The 11,505-nt window shown below is 54.8% G+C and overlaps 1 protein-coding gene across 1 annotated transcript in view; it reads left to right on the forward strand.

Moving 5' to 3' along the window:
* The window catches only part of LOC104620027 (zinc finger SWIM domain-containing protein 5), a 21,620-nt gene that overhangs the window by 5,692 nt on the left and 4,423 nt on the right, over positions 1-11,505 (forward strand). The window contains exons 4-10 of the mRNA XM_010286103.1: positions 1,392-1,571; positions 4,325-4,501; positions 6,862-7,008; positions 7,944-8,081; positions 8,605-8,865; positions 9,290-9,425; positions 11,218-11,375. Coding sequence (XP_010284405.1) covers positions 1,392-1,571; positions 4,325-4,501; positions 6,862-7,008; positions 7,944-8,081; positions 8,605-8,865; positions 9,290-9,425; positions 11,218-11,375 — 1,197 coding nt within the window. The remainder of the gene's footprint in view (positions 1-1,391; positions 1,572-4,324; positions 4,502-6,861; positions 7,009-7,943; positions 8,082-8,604; positions 8,866-9,289; positions 9,426-11,217; positions 11,376-11,505) is intronic.

The raw sequence follows: 11,505 nt of genomic DNA on the forward strand, positions 1-11,505 counted from the left end.
GTGTGGGAGCCGCAGCCTCGCTTGGGGCGGTTTGGCTCGACGGCCTGGCTGTGCGGCTGGGGAGCCGCTGCACAAAACACAGCGAGCGAAGGAGGTGGTTTGGGCACGTGGAGGAATCCCCTCGCCACGCAGCGGAGCCATGCCGGTTGATGTCCTGCCGCTGGCTGTCGCTTTGGGATGGGACCTTCGGCTCTGGGAGTGATGGAGAGGTGGGGGTGAGCAGCTGGCTGGGTGGGGAGAAGGAAGGTGCTCCGGGTCTCCGCTGGGGCCATGGAGGAGAGGCAGGGGAGGGTGTTTCTGCAGGAGGCTGAGCCTGCCCCATGTGCATGGCGGGATCCGACCCGGGCAGAGGGAGGAGCAGCACGGGCGGCTCAGCCCGGGGGGATCCCTGGGGACACCGCAGCTGTGCCAGCATGCAGCCAGCCCACCCCGGGGGGCAGGCACAGGGGAGGGGACATGATGTGTCCTGGCAGCCTTGCAGGGAAATTTGGGCAGAAATGCAATTAGCTAAAGAAGAATTCATGGGTTTGCACTTGTCTGGGTTGCTGCAGCCCTTTGCAGAGCTGTGGGTGACCCAGGAGAGTCAGCAAGGCTCAGTTAGCAGCACCAGCGTCAGCCCTGTCTTAGGAAAGGATGAGTTGGATCTTAGTGACGACAGATGTCCTTGGGCCTGGCTTTGCCTCTCACGCAGCAGACAGCATTGTCACGCCTGCGAGGTCCCATGGCTGACCCGGAGGGTGTCAGCATGGGCGTCCCACTGCTCGCGAGCTCCGCAGGGCTCACAGCTTGGAGGGCTCCTGCCTGTGAGACATCAAGCCAAGCTCCAGGTTCCTCTGCTGGTTTCTCTGCAGGCTGGGGGCTACTGGGGATTAAAAAAGAAAAAGGAAAAGACAGAAAGAAAAACGGAAGAAAATACACCAAATCTCCTTTTTAAATAGTTGAATGCAAATGGCCTGAAGAACAATGGCAGATGAAATAGCATTCGGAACGGGCTTTAAAGCGCTTGGAACGTGGGTAGGATCAAAATCAGGTTATTCTTTAGAGATACAGACTCTGCAGCTTGCCAGGGTGTTTTTAAGCATGCTTTGATGTGTAGTTCAAACACTAGATTTGTCCTGGCAGACAGAAGAACTCACAAATTCATACACAGCCCGTTTCTCCTTCCCTCCTCTCCACTGTCCCCCATCTCATGAGATTATAATTTAGCTTCATTACAGAGGAGTTTTATTTAAAAGCTGTCTAAATCCCCCTCCTGGGTCCGTGCATTATGCTGAAATGAGTTGACGATCGCCAGTGAAACCTCGCAGGCTCTCACGACAAGTGTGGCAGCAGGAGAGCTTTGCCCCACGGGTGTGGTGGTGGCACCTCCTTGATTTCTTGGCTTTCTTTAGGGGCGCTCTGGGTGTGCGTGGTGTTAAACCCGCACTGCAAGCTGGAAGAGAAATCCTGCTGGCTCCGGCAGCTGCGCAAGTGGGGCGAGATGGACGTCTGTCCCCTGGAAGATGGCAATTACGGTAACGAGCTTCCCAACATCACCAACGCGCTTACGCAGAGCTCTGGTCACAGCCAAGGTGAGTCTGGATGGGGAGTGGAAATCCAGCCGGTGGCAACAGGGGTTGGGTCTGGGTCAAAACTCACGCCAAAGCTGAGAGACCCCAGTTCACCTGCTGGTCTTGTTTCTGGGAGTCATGGGAATGCGAAACATTTCTCTTCACAGCTTCTGGTTTTAGATACACTTGGAAATGTTTGGCTCTTTGCTACAGCTTGGGTGAAGCCACCTGTGTTTTAAGCATCAAATTAGAGGTCATTTTAAAGCAGTTTGACCTTGGGGGAGTTTAGACCCCTGCTGTCTGTGCAGGTTTGGGTACGGAGTCTTACGGAAAACTGTTGCTGCTTGAACCGGAGTGGAGCTGGGCTCGGAAGCACTGGCTGTAATGTGAAAGTGCGGAGTTGGAGGTGGGCAGAGCCCCTCTCCCAGCTCTTGAGCCTTGCTTCTGGTCTTCCGTTCAGTTGGTAGATAAGTCTTTAGCCAGGGATGCATAATGCAGTTCAAGTGCAGAGCACAAATGGAGCAGTATAGTTGTGGGCTTGTTCCTAGTGCTAAAATATTTTCTCAACCTCTGACAAAGCACCTGATCCCTTGAAATTTAAGCACTTTTCCCCCTTCCTTTTGCCTGAAGTAGACATTAATTGAAAGTTACTGCTTGTACTGTGCCTCCATCTGCTGCGCTGGAATTGCTCTTTGGTGTTTTACGTGTGGCCAAAGCGGGAAGAGAGGAGGGCGGCAGCTGTGCCACGAAGGAAACTTCGCTCTTCAGGGTGGGATTAGTCCCCCAGCAGCAGTTTGGGAGCGTGGCCCTCCTGCCAGCCCACCCCAGCCACGGCCAGGACCGTGCGCCCCGGCTGCCTCCTGTGTGCACCCTCAGGGAGCGGCTTAATTTAAACCTGGCCTTGCTCCATGTCCTGCGCCAGCCCCAGGACTCCCCCCTGGTGTTCCCAGCTCCGCCGAGGATTCGCTCTGGCATTCGGGGCAGGTTGCTGGGACTGAGCAGGGCACTTTTTTTAGACATGCAGGGAGTTTCCGAAGCGCGTGCCGGGGACGTCCCCTTGTCTCCACGCTCCCGCCTCTCCAAGCAGGGGACTGAAAGCAGCGTGGGCTCTGGAGGTGTCCCGGGGTTAAAGTTTGTGCATATGCAAATACTGCTGCAGATTGTTGCCAGCCTTTTTTATTACTGAAGGAGAACAGCTGATTCCTGAAATCCTTCCTGGTAAAGTGTGCAGGCTCGGTTCCCTACGTATGAACACCTGTTTAATTTCTCTCCACCTCGGGGTGCCTGCAGCATTCAGGCTAATTGCGTGTTGCCATCGTTTCCGGAGTGTGTTTATCCAGCCTCCCTGGATCAGCTTTGAGCAGTGGCTTTTGTTTTCCCCCTTGAATGCATTTAACTCGGTCTTGTGGGTTGCAGGACCTAACATTCAGCGTTGCATCCCCTTAGGGGCTTCCTGTTTTGCAGCCTACCAGCTGTGTTTGGCCCCCATGATACAGCATGGCTGGAGCGATAGCAGGATTGCTCCAGACAGGCCTTTTCCTCCCAACAAACCGTTTGTCTGATATGTCTGGATGGAGTGAAATGCTTGTCCAGCATTTGATAGCTTCAAAAACGTCAGTGAAGTTAGAGAGCAGCTCTGAGGAGGAGCACAGATATCTGCCGCAGAGCAGCGGTGGGGTTTCAGGCGATGCTGTCTCCTCCTTCCAGCCCTCTCAGACAGCCAGAGGAGGTTGCTGGAAGGCAACGGTTCCCCCCATTGCCCATAGGCAGATGAGACATGTTTGTAAGGTTCCCTTCATGGCTTCAGTTAATGCTGATCATAGAATCATGGAGTAGTTTGGGTTGGAAGGGACCTTTAAAGGTCATCTAGTCCAACCCCTCTGCAATGAGCAGGGACATCTTCAACTAGACCAGGTTGCTCAGAGCCCTGTCCAGCCTGACCTTGAACGTTTCCAGGGATGGGGCATCTACCACCTCTCTGGGCCACCTGTGCCAGTGTCTGACCTCCCTCGTTGTGAAAAATGTCTTCCCTATAGCGAGTCTAAATCTGCCCTCTTTTAGTTTAAAACCATTGCCCCTTGTCGTGTCACTACAGGCCCTGGTAGAAAGTCTGTCCCCATCTTTCTTCTAAGTCCCCTTTAAGTACTGGAAGGCTGCAGTAAGGTCTCTCCGGAGCCCTCTCTTCTCCAGGATGAACAACCCCAACCCTCTCAGCCTGTCCTCACAGCAGAGGTGTTCCAGCCCCCTGATCTAATCAGCTGTGGTTCAGTGAAGCCAGGACTTTGTGCTGGAGCAGAAGAGGAGAGCTCATGGTGCTCGTGGGGCAGTAACACTGAGGACGCCCAGTCCCGACGGCTGGCAGCCGCCTGCGTGCTGAGCGTCACAGGGGTGGCGATGCACTGCCACGTTTCAGGGTGTCAGCCTCTTACGCGACAGTGGATTATCGTCAGAAGGCAAACAGATGGGCAGTCCCTGCCTCTTCTCTCACCTCTCTGGCCAAGGCAGCTATTCTCTAGCAAGTTACTTAGCAATGCCGTCTAGAGAGACAGCCGTCTCCATCAGAGGCGGAGTGCGCAGCAGAGGCGTCTAAAGGCAATCCTGCCGCAGCACAGGAGCCACGGCCCCTGTGCTCAGCGCGGAAACGGCTGGGGTGGGACCAGATGGGGCTTTGCTCTCATGGTAAAGACATTGCTGTGCCCCGGGAGGTCGTGTCTGGGGGCAGGAACAGACTACCCCTGCCCCACCAAGGCGCTGATGGTATTTTTTCTTTGCAGACTCGCTGGCCAGGCCCAGACGAACCGTGTTCACCCGGGCAATCGAGGGCTGTGACCTCCACTGGCAAGACAGTCACCTGCAGCGCATCATTAGCAGTGACTTCTATGTGTCTCCCTCCTACCAGCGGGAGGGCGAGAGCCTCCTCTTCAACTCCCAGGGGCAGCCGCTGTGGCTAGGTGAGCATCCAAACCAGCAGCCCCTGCGTGGCGTGGGTGGGTAGGGTTGGTGGTGGAGAAGAGCCACCCAAGGCATCAAAGAAGCTTTGCTACCCTGGGTCCTTGCAAACTTCTGCATCGTAGATTGGAAGTGCCTCCCTGGCCCTTAGCCTGAGGAGTAGGGTGAGCAGAAGAACTTGATGCCCTCCCACACCCCAGCCACAGCCCTTATAGCAAGCCCTACATATTTACAGTCTGGCTTCCCCTTGGGCAGCTCGCACCAGGCTCATCGTGTCCTCTTTCATCCTGCCAGTGTTTGGCTGTCCCCAGTGCAAGCTCTCACTGTTCCCAGTCCAGGGGGACTGGACACTTAAAGTCCTTTGAAAGTTGGCTGGGGAGCACAGCTGTATCCTCTGGATTTTTTCTTCCCTGCATCACCCTCTCTTAGCAGACAGTACAATTAAGCCTTGTAGTAAAGTAACAATTAAGTACAATTAAGCTTAAGTCATACTGGACCAGTCAAGCCCAGTACCCCCCTGTGTTGTAGACCTTTAGTCCATGTACCTCAAGCCACGTAACTTCTCTAGTGCAAAGTCATGACCCTGGGCAGATCTGCAGACCGTTGACAGCTACATGTCTGGGATGAAAATGAGTGAGACGAAGGGCTTGGGGGGTGCCTGGTGTGGCTGTCAGTCCTCAGACTGACCCCAAAACGGGAGGCTCAAGCCCCCCACACTTCCAGAAGGGTGGATGCCTCATCCCTACAGCCCAAGAGGTGAATGTATGGACATGGAACAGGTCAAAACCCACCACTGCACTGTCGTCCACTCCAGGAGCCGGGATCTGCCATCACCCAGCCAAATTGGAAGAGAATATTTAAAGCCATCCAGAGATGTGGTTTGTGGAGCAACAGGCACTAAATTGCTGTTAAGTTAAAAAGGGCCCATGTGAAGGCTGCTGGTATACCTCTACTAGCTTAGCTGGAGCTAAGGAGAGGACATTTCTGCTCTGGGATGAGTTTTGTGTAGCTGCAGGTCTGCTCCCCACATAGCCATAGGCAGCAGTGGTGGGTTAGTGCTTGCATGGACTCCCATCTAGCAGGGACGTGGTGACCACAGCTCCCTTGTCCCTAGCATAATCTGGGTTCTGGCTAGCCCTTTGGCGTAGCTGGTTGGTGCATGTTATTTCTCTGATGTATTTACCGTGATTTTTAGATTTTGAGCTTTTGCTTTTTGGCACGCCTTCAGGGACTCAGTGCTGGGAGAGGAGTGTGATTTGTCAGCAACTTCCAGTGATGAATTCAGTGAGAAGCTGAATATTTCATCCATTTAGCAGATGAATAGAGGGAGCATCAAGAAGCTCTTTTACAGATGTGTTTTGTTCTGAAGCCTCTTCCTTGTGTATTCCTTGCGGGTGACCTTTGAGACATGGAAACCACATTTGTGGAGGTGGTTGTCTGCATTTCCAAAGCTTTCGGAGCTCTTCCAGGAATAGAAATTATGCCTCTACCATAATCTTAGACCTTCTGTGTTTGCCTTTTTTTTTTTTTTTTTTTTTAATCCCCCTTGGTAGGACATTTTGCAAGAAAATGGGATTTTTGCTGCTTGTTATGCGGCATGTCATGTCATCTGCTCCTGCTAATTTCTCACTCAGTCATAATCCTCTCCACAGTTGCTTGTGATTTCAGGTGAGCAATGAGCAGCAGGAGCAGATGAATTCCTAAGCAACTGTGAGTCTTGTGAGGGGTTTCATGCGACTATTCCTAATAATAAAACAGCAGGTAGGAGAGCTGCAGGAGAGCCAGGGTGTCTGCAGAGCTCGCTCCATGGAGGCAATAAGGAAGCAGTTCCAAACATCACCCCAAATCTGCCAGTGCCCCCAGCGCGGTGCCGGATGCACAGCTTCACCCCATATATCATCACCTGTGCCATGAGAACAGGGAGAGGTGTTGGACGAGAAGTGTTTGGGTGTACAGCAATGAGAGAAATTACCGTAAGCCGTGCAGATTTTGGGAGGAATGAGCGGCAGGGTTGTAACAGCCTGTGTTTGAAGTCCTCACATCGCAGCAATGGCGTGCTGGAAATGCTTCCACTCGATAAGGTTTGTGGAGGTGGGGTTAAGGAACTGACGTGGCTGCTCTGGGTTGAACGTGGTAGGAGTCCTGTTAGTATTCCTGGTAGGCATCCCTGCCGGGAACAGGGAGAAAAGGATGACTTTAAGGCAGGGGACAGGAGTTTAGCTGGGGCGTGGGGAAGACCAGTAGAAGGAAATGCCCTGAAGCCTGATGCTGTCAGGTTCTCTCTCCCCATCAGAGTACCATCCTGTGAGTTTCTGTGCTCCTCTGGCTCAGCCGTTCCCCTGTGCTTGTCCTTGCCTTGCAGAACATGTCCCAACAGCCTGCGCTCGGGTGGATGCCCTGCGCTCCCACGGCTATCCCAGAGAAGCTCTCCGACTGACCGTTGCCATAATCAACACCCTGCGACTGCAGCAGCAAAGGCAGCTGGAAATATATAAGCATCAGAAGAAAGGTAGGAGTAGAGCTATGGGAGAACATCCGTGAGGTCTAGCTGGGGTCTCCCAGCTGGTTGAGGACGTCTTCTCCATCTCAGAGGGTAGTGCTGCCCCATCCAGGGCGGCAGTGCTGTATCGGACAAACTGATGCATCTGATTGCCTGAGCCAAACTGCGTTGATACCCACCTACCAAGGACAGAGAGGTGCCCACATGCTGTCTTGGGGCTGCTGGAGTAGGGATGTTCTTGTTGCCACTGTTGCCATGTCTGTTTGCCGGTAAGGATTGCACAGGCGATGGTGGGCGATGCCTGCATTAAAGAGGAACTGTTTGTCTGCAGAGCTGCAGTAACTGGCAGTGCGTGCTGCCTCCACCTTGCATTCACCGAATAAATTGTACCAGGAGACAAGACCAGTGTTTCTTCTTTTGCAGTTGCAGTTGGCAGAGAGCTGGGGTCAGTTCCTGCACTGCGGCTGGTGGCTGGTGACTCCTGGGCCTTGCTAGCTCAGCCAGCTTGAGATCATCAAAAGATGGAGCTTTTAAGACTCACTGGGAGTCTTTGTCATCGACAGATATTTCTGCTTGTGTTTCCAAAACATTCAGGCTAGCACTGAAAATAAGTCCTTAAGCTGCAGGTCTAACTTTATAGACCCCATCTTGGGACTCTGCAGTCCCTCCATGTCCTCCTGGGACAGAGAACAAAGTGCTGCATCTGATGTGGCCTTAGGGGCACCTTTTTTTGTTGGGTGCCTGCTCCCTCTGTTGTCTGTGGCAGCCTGTGGGGTGGCTGCTCTGAGCTGCTCGTGCCCTTGCAAGCTACCATGCCTGAATTGGCCCTGGAGGCCCCCATGGCCCAGGCCCATGTCTGCCTTTGATCTCAGACACCTCTCTGGGTGCAGAACCTGTCTTTAAATTCCTCACTTGTAATGTCTTTCTGTTCCATTTTTTTGCAGAGCTGCTGCAGCGAGGAGCAACAACCATCACCAACTTGGAGGGCTGGGTAGGCCACCCTCTGAACCCCATCGGCTGCCTCTTTCTCACCCTGACCGAAGCTTGTAGATTAGAAGAGGAAAATTGCCTTGAAATTTCAGGTACCAAGCTGGTACTCCTCCTGGCTCCTTCCCAGTGGCTGCGGCTGGACCGAGCCCAGAGGGAAGACCCTGGGTGCAGGTCTGGGGCTCGGGACTCCTGGGCTCCAAATGCCCCCTCTCTGCACCTTTGCAGGAGCAGCCAGGATGGAGCTGCAGTGCAGAGAGGGGTGTTAATGCCCCGAGTTTTCCCAGCCTTCAGAGTTTGCAGCCAGAGCAGAGCAGGAGAGAGACTTAGCAGAGCTGGGCCAAGGGATGCTGGCCCATGGGAAGGCTCTGCTGTGCGCCCTGTTGCACAGGTCTCAGGTCTCCTGCATCTCCTAGTGAGAGCAGGAAGGAGGGTGAAGCCCACATCTCCTCTAGGGAGCTTTTATCCATCATCTCTGGGTGAAGGCATCTCTGGACCGAAGGCAGGCAGCAAGGGAAGAGTGGGTCTTCTGAAGTTGGGAGTTTATTCTCTTTGCTGTGGTTCTGCTACTTAGGAAGGCTCTTGTAACCTTGCTGCATCTCTTCCCCCTTCTTCCAGATGCTGGGGACTCCAAACCCCCAGTGTATCAACATGTGCCCGTCACGACTGGCAGCCAAGACAGCGGCGAGTCCTACCTGTCCCTGGCCTTAGAGGTGGCACTGATGGGGATGGGTCAGCAGAGAGTGATGCCTGAAGGTCTCTATGCCCAGGACAAGGTGTGCCGCAACGAGGAGCAGATCATCGCCCGGCTGCAGGACCTGGAGCTGGACCCAGTGCTGGTGCAGACCCTGCGGAAGCAGTGCATCTTGCTGCTGGAAGGTGGGGACTTGGTCATCTAGCTGGCTCCTGTGTCTTAGCTGAGTGCTGGTAACATCTCCAGGGTGCCCTTTCCAAGGTTTACGCCTGGCCTCTTCCTCTGTGGGTGTGGTGGTGGGTCTGTAGGATGGCTGCTGTGCCCCATCATCCAGGAAGGCAAGGGTTTGCTGGTGTTCCTGGAGTGAGACAAGTGAGACAACCTCAGAGGCATTACAGAGAAGGGTGTTAAGCATGTGGCCTCAGTTCCTGAGTGATTTTGACCTGAAAGGGTGTTTAGAAAAGGAAGGAGCAGCCATTTTCCCTGGATCCAACTTGAGTAATGCACCAGGGAGCTGCTGAGCAGATCCTCAAAGCTTTGATGTGGTGCAAACCCCAGCCACAGATCCTCCTGTGCTAATTATGGCTGATGGGCTCTGCTTCCGCCTAGGTGGTCCCTTCAGCGGCTTGGGAGAAGTCATCCACCGTGAGAGCGTCCCCATGCACACCTTTGCCAAATACTTGTTCTCTGCCCTGCTGCCCCACGATGCAGACCTGGCGTACAAGCTGGCTTTGCGGGCCATGAGGTTGGTGCATGTTTTATTCCATCTCTGCCCCCTGTTTCTCCTCCCTCCTCTGCTCCGCTGGGGAGCCGGGATGCTTTGCAACTCTAGAGCAGGGATGGAAATGGAGGCAGGCCTGGAGCTTGCCATCCCTGGGATCATCCTGTGCAGTGTGTAGGGCTGCCCAGGCACCAAGCAGCAGTGCAGAGACTCCTGCTCTCTGTTTGGGCGATTCCTGGTTTTCAGGCTCCATCCGTAGGGATTTGCATGGGCCTGATAATGTCTGCTGGTCCAGCCCTGCGCCCAGCCCCTTGCCCCAGGCTGGACCACCACCTGCCTGTCCTGGTGACGGGCATCCTCTGGCGGAGTAGGTCCCAGGCAGGTGTGGTGCTGTCATCTGCCTTCTGTCTGCCAGGCCTCGGGCACCCTGCAGCCCTCCCTGCCTGCAGGAAGGGCTGTTATCCCAGCTCAGATGGGCAGATGATTTGCCCCAGGCTCCAGGATGTTGCAGAGCGGGGCAGACAGCACAGTCGAACTCTGTTCTCCATTAAAGCCCAGCTCTGTCTCTGGGACACGGCCGACGCCAAGAGCTGCCCCATCTCTCTTCCCCAGTGCATGACACACCTCAGACATCAGCCTGTGTGCTGCAGTTTTTTGGCAGGGACTGGATGGGTCTTGAACAGGCTGGAATTTCCCAAACGAGTCAATGCATGAACAACCATCAAACAAGTCAATGCATGAATAACCATCAACCGTTGAGCGTCCCAGTGCCCACTCCCTCTGACACCATCTTTCTTGTAGCATTTCCTTGGTGAAATGGGCCATCTCTCTCCAACACTGAGGGAAATTTTGAAATCCCCCCTTGTCCTGGGAAGAGCTGCTCAGGAGGGCAGACAGACCTAACAGAGCAGCCAAGGGCCTCTGCAGTGCATGGGGACATCATGCCCCACCAGACCTAAGACCTCCAGCCACCAAGCAGGAACGGGACTGAGCGGCCTGGGGGTGCATGTTGCTCCATCGCCATCTGTTAGCGCCCGTCCCCGGCTCCCCGCTGGGACCCCCTGTGTTGGGGTGTCTCTGACCTGGGCTGGGAAGGTTGTGCTTCTGCTGCCCTGTGGGTACCCCAAGCCTGCGAGCGAGGAAAGCAGAGACGGTTGGATGCTCTCCAATGTCCGGGGGGACAGTTTCCCTCCTGCACGTCTCGGCTGGCCATTGAGTTAGTGACACCAGCACCAACTCAGGGGTTTAAGAGCCGACGTGGTTTTGTCACCATGGCTGGTGATGTGAGACTCCTGCTCCCTTTCCTTAGGCTTCCTTCTCCCCCGGGCTTTCCAGGCTTTTAGATAACCCCACAAAAGCAGGTAACCCAAACCGGCTGCGGAGGCCCTGGGGAAATGTGCCGCTGCTTCTGATCACAACTGGGCATTTTAAGAAGAACCAGATGATAAAGCCAGGAGTTCTGCCGGGCGCTCTGACATGAAAGGAGCGGGGAGGGAGGAGGGATTTTGCTTTTTTTTTCTCTGTGTTTTTTTTCTTTTTTTCTGAGGCTTGTGCTTTTCCTTACAAGTTTATAAATCACTTCACGGATCATTCTCTTCCTTTCAAGTTGGTCTCGGATTGATCCCTGTGCCCATGTGTTGAGCACGCAGCCTCAGGAGCCCCCACACGTGCACAGCAGCAGGATGCTTTCCAAGGCGGCGCTGTGGGCAGCTGCCTGCAGGCAGCCCCTGCCTTGCCTTGCCAGCACCTCGGGGAGAGGGGGCGAAGCCAGGGCTGGGCTGGGGTCTGATGTTGCCTCCTCCCGTTTGCCCTTCAGGTTGCCTGTCCTGGAGACCACGGCACCGTCCGGCGACGTGACTCACCCCCACCACCTGGTCTCGGTGGTCCCCAGCAGATACCCGCGCTGGTTCACCCTGGGGCACCTGGAGTCGCAGCAGTGCGAGCTGGCCTCCACCATGCTCACGGCAGCCAAAGGTTGGTGGGGGGCAGCTCTGGGACAGGGGTGATGGGACGATGCTGCACAAGAGCACCAAAGGGATTTTCCTGGAGAAAAGAGGGAGCTCTTGCTCCCTTGAGCACTGGCAGGCCGCCCCCCCCAGGGGGC

The sequence above is a fragment of the Phaethon lepturus genome, unplaced genomic scaffold (assembly GCF_000687285.1).
Source record: "Phaethon lepturus isolate BGI_N335 unplaced genomic scaffold, ASM68728v1 scaffold38514, whole genome shotgun sequence".
Lineage (NCBI taxonomy): Eukaryota > Metazoa > Chordata > Aves > Phaethontiformes > Phaethontidae > Phaethon > Phaethon lepturus.